General features: G+C 34.9%; 1 protein-coding gene across 2 annotated transcripts in view; it reads right to left on the minus strand.

The window, feature by feature from the left end:
- Positions 1–21,130, minus strand: part of MARCHF6 (membrane associated ring-CH-type finger 6) — a 93,448-nt gene that overhangs the window by 17,118 nt on the left and 55,200 nt on the right. For both annotated transcript variants that reach the window (XM_036752543.1, XM_036752552.1), the window contains exons 10-20: positions 19,468–19,519; positions 17,502–17,560; positions 16,164–16,244; positions 12,706–12,774; positions 12,541–12,615; positions 10,329–10,463; positions 6,633–6,752; positions 5,447–5,547; positions 4,378–4,515; positions 2,811–3,015; positions 1,193–1,262 (exon numbers count right to left, since the gene is read on the minus strand). In XM_036752543.1, coding sequence (XP_036608438.1) covers positions 1,193–1,262; positions 2,811–3,015; positions 4,378–4,515; positions 5,447–5,547; positions 6,633–6,752; positions 10,329–10,463; positions 12,541–12,615; positions 12,706–12,774; positions 16,164–16,244; positions 17,502–17,560; positions 19,468–19,519 — 1,105 coding nt within the window. The remainder of the gene's footprint in view (positions 1–1,192; positions 1,263–2,810; positions 3,016–4,377; positions 4,516–5,446; positions 5,548–6,632; positions 6,753–10,328; positions 10,464–12,540; positions 12,616–12,705; positions 12,775–16,163; positions 16,245–17,501; positions 17,561–19,467; positions 19,520–21,130) is intronic.

Below are 21,130 nucleotides of genomic sequence, written 5' to 3' on the forward strand. Positions count from 1 at the left end.
TGAGGCGAAATTTGAACTCAGGTCCTTCCTGACTCTGGGCTCAGTGCCCTATCCATTGTGCCACCTAGCTATCTAACATACACACGTATTTTTTAAAGATTAGCTAACAAACTTGCCAGTAGGCAAGGTTGTGACATCTTTGACCAATATTAAGTAGCACATGATTACGAAAGAGGAGGTAACCCAGGGATGGGATATGGCAAGGCATGATTGGTGATAAAGAACAAGAGATTCCAGAACACAGGTGAAGTGGTTAAGCATAAGTTCAATCCTGCAAAAGGAAGAAGGTAACGTTAGAAGAGGAGTGATTGACTACGCAAACAAGCAAGAGTCATCACAGGGAGGACAAAGAACATAGGGCAGCCAGGTAATGTAGTAGATAGAATGCTGGGCCTGGAGTAAGGAAGACCTGAGATCAAATCCAGTCTCGGATCCGCGCTAGCTGGATGACCCTCCATTCACTTCAGTTTCCTTACCTTGAAATGGAGATAATGATAGCACCTATCTTCCAGGATTGTTATGAAGATTAAATGAGACAATAATTGTAAAGTGCTTAGCACAGTGTCTGGTACACAGGAAGTACTATATAAATGGTAGCTGTTGTTGTTGTTCATAGAGCAAAGAACTTGTGATCAGGAGAACATGGTCCCTCTTCTCATTGCCCTAAGGGGATGAACAGTAAACTACCATAATGAAGATCTGTTCCTGATATATTCCTGTCCACAGATCTTCAACTTCTAGCTAGATTAGAACTGAGACTGCAATATTTAAACTGCAACTGGCTGAAACAAAATATTTTATTTGTAAATAATCAGATACTGACTAATGGAACGTAAACTCTTCCTAGATCATATTCTTTCCTTGACCAAATCTTCCAATTCCTTCTGATACATATATAGGTCAAATAATTCAAAGTGGAAACCCTAAACAGATAGATTAAAAGTATCGATTAATTGAAATATAGGATACATGGTTCTCCCCAAATCTGGCTAATACAAAACTTCACAGCCTAATATCTGTATTTTTTTCCCTTTCAAAGAGATCTCACTTTAAGTGTATAGCCTCTACTTGAACCAATATGTTATAAACATCATTTAAAAATTATATTTGATGAACACACATTTAAACACATTTCCTTTTAAAATTATGGCATTGAGGATAACTGTAGCTAAGGATGAGAATAAAAACATACCTGGTAAAGTAAGGCAGATGAGACTGGCAATCAGTAAGGTTATACACATGAAGACAATCAACAGAAATATCTGTGATACAAAGTGTATAGTATAAACATCTTAAGAGTGCTTAATTTATTTTATAACAAGCATTAAAGATTATCTGCAATTTTGGTTTTTATATTCAAGCTAACTCCATCACATATAAAAGGAAAAAAATTATTTTATGAAAATATCAACTAGAACTTAGACCTAAGAAAATTTCTATAAGTTTCTGTTTTCAACTTAACCAGATACAATGACAAGTTACAGGCAACTGTATTTACATAAAGAGAACATTAAAATAAACTTGCAAAAAAGGGACAGTCAATTTTTTTTTCACAGCTCATTTACTTTAGCTAAAACTAGAAACTCTAGTACTTAACCTTATATCAGTAAAGATCCCAACAAGCTTTCCTTATGAAAAAGGAAAATACTAACTTTACACATATTCTTGAAATGCCATCAACCCAAGTGTTTTCATAAACTACTTACAGGAGGAGTACTTAATTGGGAGTCCATGGATAGACAGATTTCAAGTAGCCCATGCGTGCTAACATGGGAAAAAAATTACATCATTTTCACTAACTTCCAATTTAAATTTTGCTTTTCCTTCAGCTTTTAAAAAATATTACGATGAAAAAGGATCCATGGATCCATAGGTTATATACCTGACTGGCAAAGGGGTCCATGACACACATAAAAAGTTCTCATAACCCCTGAATTATAGGGCCATTTTAAAAAAAAAAATTATATACACATCATAATTGAATCTGTTTTTTGAAATCAGAAATAAAATGCAAATAAAATACATCCTATATATAGGTATATGTGATAAACACATAACTACAGATTAGCAGTTATTCTATGAAAAAATGTTACTCAACTCAAAATCCCAAAGTATGGGATTTTGCTTTTAAATAAATACAATATAGCCTAATTTTAAATGAGTTTATTATGCCAACTTAAGGGCAATAATCCTTGATAACTAATGTTCTATTTAACAGTTAATCAGGATTTCTTATAGAAGCCCAGTTTTGTTTTTAAAAATGCCAAGATGTTTGGCAGTTGATTTCTATAGTAATAAAGCTATCACATTTTTTAACCGCAAATGATTTATATAATGTAACAAAAGTTAAACATTCATTTTAAAAAATCTAATTAATTTAGAAGACTGAAATTTATACATTTTCATTATGCATTAAAGTTCTACTACAATCCATCTAATACTGAGGTTTTGAAAATTTCTTAACATACTTCGTTTACCCTTCACAAGCATGACATATGGCATGGACAACAGCCATACTGCTCAGTGAGGGCTGGCAATTACAAGAAAAGCACCATTTCTTAACATAAATCTTCCAGGGGTGGGGAACCTGTGGCCTCAAGGTCCTCAAGTGTGGACCACTGTCTGAATCCAAACTTCACAGAATAAATCTCTTTAATAAAAGCTTTTTTTCTGTAAAACTTGGACTCAATCTAAAGGCCATACCTGAGGACCTAGAAGGCCACATGTGGCTTCGATGAGGCCCAGGTTCCCCAACCCTGTACACAAATCTAAATAATACAAGATATTGAAAAAGGAATTACTGTACCTACCCTGAGTGGAAATTTTAAAGGCCTACGGTAAGGCTGAAAGCCCACAGGTCCTCCTTGCTGAAGTATGGCTTGGTGGGCTGCATGAAGACCTTCCCCCACCACTGGGATGGCATTGTTATTACGAGCATGCTGGTTGTTGTTAGCTTGTTGATTTGCACTGTTTTCGTTCTCTTCTTGATCTCCAAGTAGGTAAGAATGAAGATCCCTATGTCAAAAAGGCCCATAACAGAGTAAAACTCTCTTTAAATCAAGATATAAATCAAGTCAAGGGGAAAGGGAAAGAATATAGAATCAAAGAACCATACGTGTGATGATCTAATTTGATCCCCTCATTGTACATGAGGAATCTGAAGCCCAAGGATTGTAAAATACCCAAGTTCACCTGGCTCGCAAGTGGCAGAGCCAAGACTGCACCAGAGGTCTACTGATGCATTGTAGTGCTCTTTCCAAATGGATAAAGGTTATTATATCCCACAATGATCTGCTCCTAATGCAAAAGATAACATGGTAGATATTTTCTACGCAGGTAGATCCACGCTCTCGCCAGGTTAAGATCTCACCAGTACATATACTCTAATCATTACAAGCTCTCTATACTATGAATGAGGAAAAAGAATCATTTGGCAATAAACCTTCTAACCTTTATACACCTGGCTGGGATTATGATGACTGACAAAGAATCCATCAGAAGCTCTATGCATGAATCCTCTCCAGCTTGAGGTCTACAGACACAGCCTGTGATGTGAACTCAGGGTGAGTTGGGTAATAAGTAACAGAGGTAGGATCAAATTTGATCCTCCTTCTGCTTTATCAAACTGCTCCATGACGTTTCTTAAATTTAAAATTAAGCTTTTGTTTTTGAAGGGGAAGGTTAAAGAGTGGAATTTTAGTAGACATATAAATTCCCTTAATCTATCCTGAACCTCTCAAAAATCACAAACTATCCTGAGTTATATTAGTGGTATAAATCAGGCCTGCAGTGATACAAGTCTCTTGATCATGAAAAAGAAATTAGCAATCTAAAATTACATGAAAAGGATAAAATTTTTTTTATCTCAAGGGAGAGCCAGATTCTAATAGCTTCCACAATATTTTTCTTCCATATTCACAGATGTTAACCATGCCACCTATTACTACTAATGTCATCTGTTTTAGTGAAAGTCAAAAGATCACAGAATTTCTAGATAGATGGCATTTTGCAGATGATCCAATTCAACTTCCTCATTTTAAAGATGAACTGAGGCCAAGAAAGACTAAATGACTTGCCCAGACTAAGGACATGTAGGTAAAAATGGCAGAGAAGGGATTGGGACCCAAGTTTCTGATTCCAAATCCAGTCCTCATTCTATTCTACCACAATGGGACAATGAAAATTAAACTTCTGACGATTTGTCTTTCATTTCATGCTATAATAGGAAACTAGATTTGAGAGGCAATTATCTTTTCTGAAATAATCTTTACCATAAAAAGTTAGCTTAAAGCACATAAAATAAAAATACACACATCATGTCAAGGCCTAAGAAATACTCACAAAAACGAAAAGCAATACTCCTATGTTTACACTTACAACAAGTACCCGGCAGTAACAGTCCATGCTCTGACAAGACCCTTCAGCCATTGTCGAGTGTGTCCTTGTTCAAGTAAAGCTGGCAATACCACCTGCAGCAGGAGCAGCTCGAGAGACAGTTCACTCACTGGGGCATCACTATAACAATAAAAAGGAACAAAGAATAAACTAATAAACTATAACATGTACATATATTTAAGGTGATCTCTCCTGTGATATGACACAGAACCTTTGCTAAACTCCTGATTCTTATTTCTATCAAAGCATCCTCTGCAGTAATATATAAGACTGTTAGAAATCCATGACTTTGCTAATCTGGCCTTCTCTTTGAAGTTAGAACTATAACTTAATAAATTTGTACTAAATTTTTTTGAGGGAAAGACACTGTTCTAAATTCACGAAAATTCTAAATATAAAAGAAGGATCAAATGCAATTATATTACTACTGTCATGTGTTGATTCAGTTCTACTGTATGACTTTTTGGTTTTTTCTTTGCTTTTTTATTTTTTGTTACAAGGTATGGCTTACTGGACATGGGAAGGGAGGATATATTTGGAAAGGTGGCAAACAAAGGTAGTAATAAAACAAAAGATAGTAAAAATATTTGGTTTTTGTTTTTTAATTTTAAAGGTGTTTGATTTTCTATAGGCAACAAAACAATGGCATAATCGAGCTCAAAGTTCATAAAACACTATGGTTATAAGACAGAAAAATGTTTTTTTATTGGGATTATTTAGAAATGTATTTCTAATGGATATATTTCCTTCAGGAATATAATATTTTTTAGCAAAATGGCATTATCAGGAAATAAAACAAAACTGATGCCATGTAACATGTGTTGAACAATTTAATATTAAACAAATGACATTTACTTTAGAAAGTCCCTTTCTAGAAAATGCAAGGCATATGATATATTAATGTATATCAGTTTTAATATTTTCCAAAACTTAGGTAACCTCATGAACTTACCATTCCCCCACCAACTCCCATAAGCAATAAAGCACAGAATCAGAATACAAAATACACATTAGTAAAGAAGTAAAGAAATTTCAAGTACAGAAAGCTTACCTGTATAGCATGACATTATATGGAAGAAAATTGGGCAACAGATTCTTAATAATGCGTATAGGGAGCCACAGCATAAGAAGGACAATGGAACCAAAGACGATCTGCAACAAGTAAAATGACATTAAACTATAACAGTAAATGGCTTATTTGAGACAGGTCAAACTTTTAAGTTAAAAAAAAATGCTATGACTAGTTTTCCAAATATATGCCAGTTTTTAAGAGTCTACTGTCCTTTTCTTTGGTCAGGACCATGTAGAAAAATGAATTATTCTTTATCAGCTTGATCTTGGAGAGGCAGCTAAGAGCAGTATATACAGCTGTGGTCTTGGAGTCAGGAAGAGGTGGGTTCCAGTCCTGCCTCTGACAAATAATTCTCACCTCTCACACTTGCTATATCAACCTTGGTCAAGTGAACTTCAGTTTTATTACTTACAAAATGTGCATTTTAATGTTGGTATTTAGTCTTTTTCATTGTGTCCAATCCTTTGTGACCCCATTTGGGGTGTTCTTGGCAGAGATTTTGAAGTGGTTTGCCATTTCCTTCTCTAGCTCATTCTACAGATGAGGATACTGAGACAAACAGGATAAAGTGATTTGCCCAGGGTCATACAGCTACTGAGTATCTGAGGCTGGATTTGAACTCAGGAAGATGAGAATTCCTGACATGCATGTGTGAGAGCGTGAGTGTGAGTGTGATTGTGAGGAATATTTAGGCTCAAGTTCCACTTCTAATAAACTGGCTATTAGGGGCAAGGAAAAATTCCATAAGCTCTCAGTGTCACTCTGAAAGAGTGGAAGAGGAAGTTTTCTTACTGAGAGTTTGCTATAATAAAAAAATCATAGGCCCAGGTCAAAAATACCTATGGTACTTCCTCACAAGGATAATGAGTAGATCAAATGACAATGTAAGTATAACATTTTGCATATTTTAAAACACTAGGTAAATTTCAATTATTATAACTAATTCCATGATTATATTAAAGAGATCATTGTTTTAACAAATTTAGTAATTTTATTTCTAACAAAATAATAGGCAAAAATTGAGCTATGTTCTGCTGTTCTAAGCAAAAAAAAAGTCTTTTGTGATATAACTGAAAAACAGTACAGAAAGAGTATAATAAATACTAGGCAAGGTATATAAAGAGTAACAAATTATTTTGAGGACTAAATAAAAATGTTTCATTACCACTGACAAAATAAATCTTCGGAGATGTCTATAAATGGGTAAGTGAATCATTTCCTGTACTGGATTAAAATCTGGATCATTCAAATTCCTTAGAAACCACAACACACCAGGCCTCAGCACCTACAAAAAAAATTCAAATCTGTAAAAATTACTGACCAAGTTCTCAAGATACAACCAGGTCCCAATTAATTGAATAATTAATTCTCCAAAGTGGTCACATTATGTGAATTAATACTGTGTCTGATTAAATTGAATGAATTCAAAATCACAATATTTTATATAACTACAACTTCAAATAATACAAATATGAAGATATGAAACCACTTGAGGAAAACAAATTATTTGCAATAATCAGGATGTAGTTGTATACACATGAAACAAAATAAAACAGAAAAACAGTAAAGAAAAAAAAAAGCTCTTACTATCACTTTGGCAATGAGTGAATTAAAAAGGATTTATTCAGTCCTTACTGTGTATGTGCTAGGCACTATGCTGGGGGTTCATATACAAAAAGTGGGACAATCACTACCTTTTGCCTCTTTTTCCTCTCTCAAGAATGAAGAATATATACCCTTTTAGTTGTGAGAAATGTGACAATGATAGTACCAACAAAATTGTTCCTATACAAAGGAAAGGAGAAAAAAATGAGTTCATGCTAACAGGCTATACAAAAAACATCCTGAGTCTTATTTACTGGGTCAGCATAGATTAATAGTCAGTCAATAAGCACACAGTAAGTATATACCTTGCGCCAAGCAATGTGCTAAGCACTGGGGCTAGTAGGAAAGGCAAAAAGACAGTCTCTGACCTTGAGGAGATGGCTACATTCTGGCAATATCCTGGAAGGTTAGCAAAATCCAACCTTCCATTAGATTTATAAATGTTTTGGAGGATAAAGATAAATGCAAAAAGTAGATGGAACTGATATATTTTTCTTTTTCAACTTTAACATGACTTTAAAAAGGGCTTTAATGAATACCCCTTCAAACTATACAATTTGAATTGTCAGACGTAAGAGCTCAATTTTTTTTTAAAGTTCACTCAAAATAAAAATACATGTAAAATTATGGAAATATAGGCTAATTATTTCCACTTCATAATCTGATGCTGGTGCTTAAAAGGTTTGCATTTTCCCCCAAGCTTTTAAAGTGCATTTTTGTTCCTTGATATGGTATATCTATATTCTCTGGGTGCCAGTTTTTGAAAGAAGCTCTCTAATGGACTACTTGCAGCAGCTTCATTGTGCTATCCAGAAGCAACATCAGAAAAATCAGGCCTATGATGGAATTCTCTGCAATTATTTAGGATGCAAATCCCATGCAAACTGCTAGAGCTTATTATGAATCAGCAAATCCTTTAGGTCTGAAAGACTTGTGTGTGCCTAAAGTAACTGTCAATGTCTATGCCATGGCCGTCTGCTGGTATTTTCTGTGCATGTAGAAGAGTATATCTAAATTTACCACAATCAGCATGCAGAAAGTTTATTGTACTTTTTATACTTATAAACTGCTGAGCTACTTAGTTTTGTCTCATTTCTCATGTTTAAAAATAAGAGAAAGGGCAGTCTTCTTGTCAATTCCTCTTTGTTTTCAAATTTTATTAGTGAACAAAACCACCACATTTTTCTTGAGTCCAACCAAGTACAAGCTATGTTAAAATTCATTAGCGATCTCTGAGAGTATACCGTATCTAGAGCATGATTCTATGGTGACTCAAGATTACGTTGTTTACACTAAAACTTTCTGGCTTTAGTGAAATAAACCCAAATGTAGAAAAGGCACAAAAATCATACAAAGTTGCCATAGTTGTCTGTGTTCAAAATATCCAATGGTTGTTCTTTCACTACAATCAAGAAATTTAATTTCTCCCAAGTCATGAACAGGGTCACTTTTTAAAAGATGCCTGATGTAATCCACTACTGCTGTCACTGTTATTGTCTGTATCTCTCTTTGTACTCTCTCTTCATCATACCATTCCAAAACAGTTCTGGGGTTGAGTATTTACTTATCCTGAGTGCTGATCACTATCTATTCTGGCAAACACTACTTGATCTTATGTGAATAGTATTCCTTAGTGACAGTGAAGCCTTCCTCAAAGATTGAACGCATCTGGCCAAAATTAACTAAAGCAACATCTGCATTGCTTAAAATTTCTTCTGTTTTTCCACTACCAAGACTTGCTCTTTAAGTTGTTATGGAAATAAAGATCCAAGTTTATGAAAGCAGTAGGTAACATCATTGGTTGGGTAAGGGCAAGAAGATAGCAGCTTTCACTGTAGCAACAAGGTCGTGAGCAAGAAGAGTCAATGGCCAAGCTCCACAAAACAGTAACATCTACTTCTCCTTTGATGACTACCATAACTCCTATGAATTTATATTACAGTGGGGAAAAGACAACACATGATGAGAGGAGTGTTGGCCATGGAAGGGAGTTTTGGTCTGAGGATTTACAAGAATGATTAATTGATACATAGGAAAACCAGAGGATATGCCCTTTCCTGAAATGGTAGCAATATTGACTGGAGAGCCCAGTACTGGGCTGGAGAGCAAATATTATTCTAATTTTCAAAACAAGGAAGAGGTTGGAACTACATGCCAGCAAGCTTAACTACTACTTGTGGCAAAATTCTAGAACATATTTTCAGCTAAAGATTAAAAAAAAACAAAAACCCAAAAGTCCTTCTGGAAAGACAAAGGATTTCTGAAAGCCAAAGAAAAGCACTCATCTATTAAGCTATAATTTTCAAATTAGGGTGTTTTGAAATGTCTAGTGTTGGTAAATACAAGGGAAAATGGTCACCTCTAAAGAAAAAAGACAAATTAATTGGTATCATCTAGTGCATAAATCGCAGGGATAGTTGATGCTACTTGCATATAAACATTTGAGAGACCCATTTCTAGTTTTAGCATTACGACACAGAGAAGCTATTTGATTTTGGATAAGATTTAATCTTTTGGCACTTTAATCATATTATCTTAAAAATATAATTTTATGGTGTTACTTTAGTGGCTCAACAGAAAACATTACGAACAGCAGAGTTGATAAGATAGAAGTACTGGACTAAGTCAGATCCAGTTCTAGGTTTTAGTTCTGGTTCTGTCATTAGTGTTAAAGCGTAGATTGATCTGTTTTGGAAGATATTATCAAGTTCTTCATAGAATTTCTCTACCAAATCACCCTCAGCCACTGATATTGTTGCATATGCAGCAATTATTTTCATTAGTACTACAATACATGAAAACCGAATAGTTCATGAAATGTTTCCCGTTGCCTTTAAAAAGGCATATTCTACTACCTTTTTTTCTTTACCTCTCCAAGGAGTACTTGTGAATCATCTTTATCATTTTAGCTGAAATTTCCTTCTTTCCTGTGGTTTCATTTAGAGCAAAAAATGTCAAGACTGATATGATTCAGCTGCTCTAGAAAAATGTATACTTGGTCAATGAACAAGGATTTCACATTAAAACTAATAAACTGAATTCTTAACTCTTATATGAATTCTAAGGTCCCTCATAATGCTCAAGTTAAGCCAAATTCGCCTATCCTAATATCATTTCCTAACAACAAAAAAGTGATCATTAATTACTAACATACACAAAAACATCCACAATCCTTTTAGGGTAATGTAACAAGAGATCAAGGCAGTGATACTTTTCACCAATTTATGATTTAGTAACTGTTTTTCTTAGAACTTACCTCTCTTAGTAAAAGAATGAAAGAAGCAAAGTAGAAGACATAGACCATTCCCACTAGCCAGTGCAGAAACATGGTGGTACCTGGAGCAGACTGAAAGCTCAACTCTCGGTCTTTCAAAGTAGCATCAAACATTTCCTGAATCAAAGCAGAAAACATACATACATTAAAAAAGTGGAAACAATTTTTTTTCTATAGTTTAAATTTGCTCAATTTACACATCTCACTTTTTAATAAATAAATAAAATGTTTACATATTTAACATATTTGAGACCAAAGATTTCGTTTTATGATATGTCAGTGTCACATTTATATTTTGTATCAGACTGGGAAACTGCTTTGGAGACACATAAAACAAAATTTAAGATGACTTTAAATATAGTGAAAATGTAGCATTTTTCCAAAGGAAAACAAAAAATTGTGTGCCAGTAATATATTCATATGCTTGGCAGTGTATATGCTACCACCTAAAGATAACACATGAAAAAAAAACCATTAGTAAATTAAAGAATGTTTTGTTATATTTCTATGACAGAAAAGACTGACGCAACAACTGAAGATCCTATTTTCTGATTATAGATGTAATACTACTTCAAAATATCTCTGATTCTAAAAAAAAGGAAGGGAATAAGTATGCATATATGTGCCAGGGACTGTGCTAAGTACTTCTACAAATATCTCATTTGATCCTCACAACAATCCTAGAAATCGGTGCTATTATCCTCATTTTACAACTGAGGAAACTGAGGCAAACAGAGGTTAAATGACTTGCCCAGAGTCACGTAGCTAGTAAGTATCTGAGATAACATTTGAACTCAAGTCTTCCACTGTGCCACTAGATGCTTCAAAGTACATAATAATCATTACTATGACCACTTTATTTACTAAAATCTTGCTCTAATGTCTCAGGAGATGACCTTGGCTACTTGAAGACTGCAAGTTCCGGCATATTCTATCAAGCTACAAAAGCTCTGAGAAGAGGTCTAAAGACAGAATATTATCCAAGAATCCACAGAGCTAAGATTAGAAATACCCAACAGCCAAAGGCTGTCCCCCTGGGTGACCAATTTACTTTGGCTATATATACAACTCAGTTTAGCAACTGTAAAAATTTCTACTAAGTAATGGAAAAATAATGCTCTACAGCAATAATTAAAGGGACTATAAGTATTGGAAAAAGCTGATAGCTTTTCTACCTATAAATACAAGTATAGTGATACAATGGAAAGACCAATGGATTTAGAGTTATGGGAATGTGGGTTCGAAATCCAGTTATATATCACATAAGATGCATGACCTTGGGCAACTCATGTCTTTGGGCCTCAGTTCACTTGTTTATAAAATTGTGGAAGTAGACTGGACTTGGTGATCTTTAAAGAAAACTGCTCAGTCTAAAAAGACTAGAAACAGCATAGCATAATGTATAAAGAGCCAAGAAGATCTAGGCTCAAGTGCTGCCTTTGATACATAGTGGATGTACGAATAAGGCATTGAAAAATTGCCAAGCAGTACTGGTCAATCAAGTTTCCTCAACAGGATTTCCTAATACCATTGAAATCACAGGTACAGATTTAAATTTTTAAAAAATCTTGTCTTGGGGCAGCTAGGTGGCACAGTGAGTAGAGCACCAGCCCTGGAGTCAGGAGGACCTGAGTTCAAATCCCTCCTCAGACATTTGACACACTTACTAGCTATGTGACCTTGGGCAAGTCACTTAATCCCAACTGCCCTGCCTTCCCCCCTCAAAAAAAAATCTTGTCTTTTACAGATTGACATTCAGATGGTAATTAATGAAAAAGTCTTTCAATTAATACAAATTATTATAGCTAACATTAGCAAAGAATCTTCATCTTGTCTTTTATTATCTCTTATCTATATAATTTCTTGACACCAGAAAAAAATTGGCACTAAAATGACCAATACAGATAGTTATTATTCTCTATCTGCTATTAAAAAGACATAATAATACTATATATTAAAATACTGTACCAGAAAAAATTCCTGTTACAATTTTATCTTTATATAACCCAAAGATTATAGACATAAACCTGATTTTTCAAAACTCCACAGTTATACATATTTTCAGGGGTAAAAAATAATCATCTAGTTGATAAACACTGATTTTAAGGAGACTTTCCTTCAAAAGTACCCTTCCAAGAGAAACTGACTGAAATCTTAAATTCACAAATTACATTCCAAAAAATACAATACTTACCAGAGAACATATATCTAGCCACCAGCCACAAATGAGAGGGAACACTCCAATTTCTACCACCACTAATAGAGAGACCTTAAGTAAAAACAAATTTCATCAACAGTGTGATAAATACAGAACAGATGAACATTTTCAATAACTTAGATTAAATAAAATATAAATTACCTTAACAACAATATAGCAGACCCCTAGTAAGCGACGAGATCGCTGAAATTTCACAAGAGCTGCCAAACCCTACATCATCTGGTCAAGGAAATAACTCAATACAATATCAGAAAAGCACTTGGACAATGTGTAATTAATCTTTTTAGTATTTAACTTTTCCCCAGTTACATGTACAAACACTTTTAAACATTTGTTTTTAAAGCTTTGGGGAGTTCCAAATTCTCTCCCTCCCTCCTTCCCCCATCCCCCTTATTGAGAAGGCAAACAATTCTACATAGGTTATATATCCAAAACATATCCATAAGACAATATGTAATTTGCGGATTGCTAATTCTGATGTTAAGTTATAAAGGATCTAACTATAAATTCGATAATGCTAGCATAGTCTGAAGAAGACATTGTAGAGTTTCCATTCCTTGAATTTTTGAGGAAGTAAAAACACAATCATGTGTCAAGAGTAGTTTAATTCACTTGCTTGAAAGTAAGACATACCATTAGTTCTTTTAACATCTACCTCTACAATTTGCTGTGATCCATATAAAAGCTACCAGTGAAACCTGCAGCAGCAAAAAAGTCAAAATAAATCCCTCCAGGTTTATATTGCTTTGACCTGTAACTGGGAAGAGAGCCAAAATTAAAAGGGTAAAAAAATCACAGTCAGAAAATTTCATTTATCATTGTCAAATATTATTTTAGAATACCCATAAATATAATTTACTTTTGGTACTCTAAACTTTCTATTAGTTTGCAATCTCCTGGAGGGCAGGGACTGGTTTTTGTTTTGTCTGTGTCCTAAGCATTTGGCATGGTGAGGTACATTAGAAAATACTCACTTAATGAGTTATCATAACAATAACTATACAAAAACATAAAGAAGATGCAATCAAATAGAAAGATGGCTCACACGTTCTCTTTGGAAAGACACAGAAAGTAGGTGGTAAAATTGGTTTTATCATTCATATAAAGGCAAAAAACCAATTTCTTGGGATTGTAGAGTCATGCCAGCTTGCTGTACTCCTAATAAATTAAGCAAAATGACTACCCCAAATATAACTGTGATATTACAGAGCAACATCTTTTGGTGATGAAGAATTAGACCAAGTCAATATTAAAATTTTGTGACTTCAACATAAACCTGTGCATGTGGGAAGAACGCTATGCTGACAAATGTATACAGGAATATCGTTCAGTATTAAGAAATGAAGCCATTCTCTAAATGATAAATGGTCAAAGGATACAAAAAGGAAGCAAAGAATAAATTCAAGCCACCAAGAACTATATGAAAAAGAAATGCTCCAATCTCTAAAAATTACAAATTAAGGCAACTCTGAGCTTCCACTTCACACTCATAAGATTGACAAAATTGACAAAAAGGAGAGTGACAAATGTTGGAGGAGCTGCAGGACAACAAGAACATTAATGCACAGCTGATGGAGCTGTGAGTTAGTCTAGTTGTTTTGGAAAATAATTTGGCACTATGTCCATATGTACATACCCTTTGACTTACTTATATGCCAAGTCTATACTACAAACATCAAAGAAAGAAGAAAAGGACCCATATATAGAAAAATATGTATAGCATCAATTACTGTGGTAACAAAGAAGTGCTAACTAAAGGGTTGCCCATTAACTGAGGAATGGCTGAACAGACTACGGTATATGAATACAATGGAATTTTATTGTGTCATAAGAAATGACAAGAGAGACAATTTTGGAGAAATGTAGGAAGACTTCTATGAGCTGATGCAGAAGTGAGCAGAACTAGAAGAATAGTTTATACAAGACCATCACAAAGACAAGCGACTTTGAAAGACTTAAGAATTGAGATCAATATAACCCAAGAAAACTGAAGTATGCTACCCACCTCCTGAGAGAGAGGTGATAGACTCAAGATGCAAAATAAGACACACATTTTTGAATACGGAGAAAATGGGAATTTGTTTTACTTTAATTATGCACATTTGTTATAAGGTCTTTGTTTTGTTTTCAGTAGAGAAAGGTGGGAGAGAAAGAAAAAGCACTTGATAATTTTTAAAAATAAAATAAACCTTAAAGGATTACGAAATAAAATAGGCTGGAAGATGGCAGTGTATTCAGAAGTGTCTCCCCTGTATAGCATAAATAATTTCTTCAAGTTAGAAAATGCTATACATGACAAGGACTAAACACTGTAAAACTGTATCTGAAAAAGGAAGTCACTGGTTACCTACGTAGGAGTCATTTTCAAACTGTATGTATGCATGCTCTCGAATCCTCAAATAACAGGAACAAAACAAAGTCAATACCCAATCAGACGGAAAAAGGTTATAGAATCAGAGACTTTTAGAGAGAAAGGGACTTCAAGAAGCCCCACAGACCTACCTGTACCTGAACAATAATAGCTACAATATCCCCAATAAGAAATCAGTCAGTCTTTGCTGGAAGGCCTTCAGTGAAAGGAAACCAATTCCCAGGGTAGCTCGTTCTTTTTGTTCTTCTTTCATGGAAGAGTTTGATTGCTATAAGTTTTTCCTTATGCCAAATCAAAAGCTGTTTCTTCCTGACTTTCACTTATTCATGCTAATCCTATGCTGTAGGGCAAGTGGAGTGGGCCTAATGCTTGTCTAGAACCTTTCAAATACTTTTAGATAGCTCACGTCTTCCATCTACAACAGGTTTTCAAAGAGGATAATTTGGAAGCCCTTCACAAACTTTACCAATGAGGAAAACAGTCTCTGAAAAATTTAAATGCCCATGACTGTATCACTGAGCTGGCATACAAACCAAGTTCTCCTGACTACCAGTCCGGTATCTTTTGCACTATGCCACACAGCCACTAAAAGATAAGAAAATAATCTCGACTGCCAAGCCTTAACCTCTCACAGAGGATTACTGAGCAGTAGTGAAGGACCAACTGAAGTTATTAGGAGATTCAATTCTGTTCAAAGACTGCTATACACGAGGCACTGTACTAGCCAACAGGGATACAAAGACAAAAGCATATGGTCCCTGACCTCAAAGAGCTTGCCTTCTAGTTGTGGGAATCAAAATCCACACAGTAGATTTACTACATAGTAAATTAATATATTAACCAAGTGATTCCTGAAGGGGGCACTAGCCACTAGATGGATAGGCTTCTCATAGGTTGTTTTCTCAACAGAAATTTCAAGGAGGCTATAGATTCTATGGGTGTATACCAAAGACCTGAGGAACAGCCTAAAAACAGACATGGAGAAGGAAGATGAAATGTCACATACAGGGACAAGCAAACAGGCCAATCTGGCTGGACCACAGAATATATGAAGAAGAGCACAGTAAAACTGTAACATAAGCTGGAGCCAGAATTGGGTGAGATTAAAAGCCAAACAGAAGATTTTCTGTTTTGTCCTAAAGAACTACTGGAGCTTCTCCAACAGGGATATGTGAAGATAAATCTGTCAAGTTACCAGAGATACCTCCATCATTTTGTTCAAGGATACATGACAAATTATCAGTGATATTGCTAGAAGTACGTAGCCAACTATTGTTGTGATTAGGCCTTCAAAATGAGATGCTTGGACCTAAAAAGAAAAAAAATTTCAATTCAAGATGTTGAAACCTAAACATTCAAGGGACATATTTTAGTATGAGGTCTTCTAGATTTTCATTTAGATACTCTATTAATTTGTACAACCAAGACTCTTTCCCTCTGCTGTCTACTATACGTTAAAGAAGAACAGATAGATGACAGGAATTAAAATATGCTACTAAATTACATTAGTGCAAAAATTTAAAAACTTGAGATACACGTACATTTATTTACATTTGAGTGTTGAGCACCTAAAATAGGAAAACCAGGAAAATTTGTTTTGGTTGCTCTTCCAATTCTAAGAACATTGTATTCATTTACCTAAGAGAAGGGTAAAAGAATAAATTCCCATGCTACATATCTATTTTTGCTTTGGGAATACAACACAGGAACATTTCTCTTCACCTTTTTCAGAGTAATTCTCAACTCTTATATATGATGGCTTTTTCATGGTATCTATTCATATAAGCAGCAGATATTAGGGATATTATTTATTCCATGTTCTAGATACAATTATTACATTATTCAGGATCAAAAATACCCATCAAAGACATGTCTCCTCTTGGATGGCCCCCTAATCCACATCTCAGGATAATTATTTTAAATTTCTCCTTCCGTGGCATTTTTGCTTATTTCTAAATTGGTGGTAATTTAATGCTAAAGGAAGAAGGATTACTTTTTTCTCTTAAGAAAACTGTCCAAAATGTATTGATGGAGGGCATTGGAAATTGGGTCTTTTAGAAAAACAATACACTTGACTATGATAGTAAAGGGAAAAGAAAAAGATATGGGTAACAAATTAGGGGACGCTACTGGCTATCTTCATTAATTAGGATACAATGCATTAAAGAAAGCTTTTCAATAAAGTCTCAATATACTTAGAAGTGCCTCAACATATATAAAAGTGTTTTAAGGTACTAGTACCTCTACATTGCTATTCTAGATATCTCCTTTCTACCTTCATTATTGTAGCTATCATTTGGGGACAGTTATTGCTAGATACCCCTTTCGAAAACTTCAGTAGAGAGGCAATGGAATACAAAAGATAACAGTGATGTGATGTAATATAAAAATAAAGAATCAGTTACACTGACTGAGTAACCGTTCTCAAAACATAAAGCAATTGGGAAGAACAACATGCCATAACAAAGATCTCTATTACTACTCAAGATTTGTTTTAAAGTGGCAAGAACTTAAATCAATTAATTAAAATAAATATCTTTGAATATTTTCAATCCATCATACTTACATATTCCTCAAATCCCAAGCCAACAACAGAAAAATGACCAATGTGGTAAGGACAAAATGCTAAGGGAAAAAAAATAAAACATGAAAACTTCAAAATAAGACTTTTTCTGGAACACTCTACCCTTACCATCATAAAAAACATGGGATGAGACCACAGGAACTACGGTATAGGAAAGGTATTCCTTTTCAAGTTTCTCTAAATACACATGACTAATATTGCCTATATTACTGGGCATTTTACCATCTATGTACACCATATTCATCATCAATTGGACTGACTCATTCTTCTCTCCAGAAGAAGAGGAGCTATTGAGGAAGTTTAAAGTTATCATTTGGAGTAAGGAAAAAGTCCTGCTGTGGTGGTGAATCAAAAAACACACGTGCACGTGCACGGCGAGAGACACACACACACACACACACACACACACACACACACACACACAGAGTCAAGCACAACAGGCTTCAAAGAAGAAGTATAAGAATGTACCTCTCTTCCACTTTTCCAGGTATGAAGGAATAAGGGTGGATATGTAAGTAATACTGCATAATGTTGAACTCCACTAATGTCCTACTTTTGTATTTATATCTGTAGAATCTAGCCCATACTAGGCGCTAAAAAATGCTTGACTAAACTATAAATGTGGCTTATTTAAAGCACTCACTACAACAGATTCTAATATTAATCAATTCAAATGAAAGGATAACAGACAACTATTACTACTATTTACTTTTAGAAGTCAGCGGGGAAAATGCTTAAAAGCACAGTAAAAATTTGGCATTATTTTGTCTAGCTCTATAAAATATTACCCTGGTAGTTTGAATAGTATAGTATTAAATCTATAAACTAATTCAGATAGTACTGTCATTTCTATTACATGACTCCACTAAGCTCACACAGAGAGAAGATCAAATTCAGGTTTTCCAATGACAAGTTTGGGGCTCTTTTCACTATTTCACACTGCCACCCAAAAATACTAGTGAATTTAACTACCATTTTACTTTTACCTAAGAAAATGTGTTTAGCAATTCATGTTAAAATATCTATTCCAATGCTGAGAAGTCATAAAGAGGTAGAGAGATGTCATATACCATCCCAAACTACTCCATCCTCTCCTCTTCCCCACAAAAACTCTGCTGGGAAGTGGGAATGGAAGCTCATCTAGCTCAAGACACTGGCCATGGCTCCTGGTGCAAAGTCTCTGAACAGAAAAGCAGAGATTGGATAGGGCTTTTAACAGCTGGAGAAAAGGATTTCTACTACAGAAATAGGTCAGGGGTGGTAGAAACAAGAGTGCCTCTGGAGACAAAGAGTGAAGTTAATAATAGCAAGATAGGTTAAACTCTGGCACTGGGCACATAGATGGGAACGTAATGAGGTCATGGTCATCTCTAGCAGTTAGATGAAATAATAGGTCAGCTACAGGTGAGGAATGGAAGGGCAGAATTAGACCTGAGGCAGTAATAGGGAGTAGAAATGAAGGGTAATAAAAATGGTGGGCTCCTACATTGAAAGGATGAGGTTGGGACAAAAGAAGTTATTTCCATCAGAAGGAGAGTGGAATGGGTTGGTGGATGTCTCATTAGCTTGCCAGAGGATCAGGGTGAGCCAAGAGTAATGGTGCAAATCTGCTACAACAGTGGTAGAAGGAGTCAGCTCTAGCAGTGAGTGGGATAGGAAAATAAGAGGAGAGTTCAAGCAGTCAAAGTAGTAAGTCTTCATATAGGACAGCTATTTATATGAGACACTTCTACATCAGGTGTTTCTAAGTCAGACTACCAATTTTTAAAAAACAAACAGAAGATCCAAAACTAATCTAAAACACAGTTCCCTAACAAAGAGGTATATCTGAAAAACATTAGCCAGTGGGTACACCAGTGGTTTTCATATTTGTATTCCCAGAATTTATCTACCACAGCACCTTGAAAGAGCTGGCAGCTAATCAATGTTTGTTGAATTGAATACTTACCAAAGACAAGAATAAATAATGTATTCAGAGACACAACCCAAAAGACATGTTCCTTTAAAAAAGAAACATACTAATGAAAATAAAGTTAAAGAACAAAATTACATAACAACATAACCAGACTTTGTTTAGTTCATATAGTAAATTTAAGTCATACAGAATATTACATAGAGGTAACTTATAATTAGAAAAAATTCTTAAATTATCTAATTTAAAATCTTAAATACACAAGTATGAATATTTTCTAACTAAAAAACAATACTTCAGTTACAGAAAGCCTTCATAAGAAAAACTCATAAGAAAAAATATATTTCCTTAATATAATGTTTGATATATCAAAAGATTTGCAATATTTAAAACAATCTAATACAATTTTATTTAATTATAACCAAATAAAAGCATTTTGAAAATTATATGCAATTTTAAGCAACTTTAACTCTGCTCTATTTCATAGAAAAAGATGATGCTATCATATCAATATTGTGAAATGGATTGTTTTTGTTTTTAAACTAATAAACCTAACCTAATTTCATCCACAACCAAGTAACCAGTTTGTGAGAACTAGCTAGGCCTGTGTGATACTATGGGCACATTAGTTTCCTTCTGTGTAAAGCAAACTGGTTTGTGATTTAACCACAGCTTCATGATCACCATGCTCTACCTAACTGAATAAACCTGTCCAAATGAAAATAACATCTAAAAAGGCACCATAAGCATCTTTTGCCATGTACTTTTCCCATCTTCTCCAATAGACTGGCCCTTCAATCATCCTTTCTCTATCACTAATCTTTATTCTCACCTGTTCAACCAATTCCTTCCTACAAACAATCCCATGTCTTCCCTATCTTTAATAACCCTCACTAGATCCTACCATCCTTTCAAATTATCACCCTATACTTCACCTCTTCTCCCTTTCACTACCAAACTTCTAGAAAAGTGCTGTCTACCCTTGCCTGCCTCCATTTCCTCTCCTCTCACTCACTTCTCAACCCTTTGCAGTCTGACTTATGACTTCAATTGAACCTCCTCTGCCCAAAGTTGCCAGTGATCTTTTAACTTTCAAATCTAACACTTTTTTCTCAGTCTTCATCCTCTTGACCTCTTCGTAGCACAAGCCACTGCTTATGACTCTCTGGGTTTTCATGATATTGTGCTCTCTTGACTCTCTTCTTATCTGTTTGACCACTCTTTCTGACTCTCCTTTGCTGTATCATCATCCATGCCATACCCTTTAAGAGAGTACTCCAAGGTTGTCTTGAGACTTCTTTCTACACTCTTTCAACTGCTGAACTCATCAGTTCTCTTGGACTTAATAATTATCCCTATGCAGATAATTCCCAGATCTACATATCCTGCCCTAGTTTCTCTCCTAAGCTGTAAATACCACATCACCAATCTACCACACATTTCAAACTGAAGGCACCAAAGGCATCTCTTAACTCAAAAGGTCAAAAACAGCATACTTTTTCTTCTGAAAAATCCCCAAAGTACCTGTCTTCCAAATCTCCCGGACACTGCAAAAGGCACCACAGTCCTTCCTGTGATTCAAGTATGCAACTTTGGTGTCACTGTTGACCTCTCTCTCTCACTGTCCATATACCTAATGGCTGTTTCTACCTTCAGTACCTTATCTGCCCCTTCTCTTAACTCAGACAGCTACCATTTC

Source organism: Trichosurus vulpecula, chromosome 1 (assembly GCF_011100635.1).
Source record: "Trichosurus vulpecula isolate mTriVul1 chromosome 1, mTriVul1.pri, whole genome shotgun sequence".
Lineage (NCBI taxonomy): Eukaryota > Metazoa > Chordata > Mammalia > Diprotodontia > Phalangeridae > Trichosurus > Trichosurus vulpecula.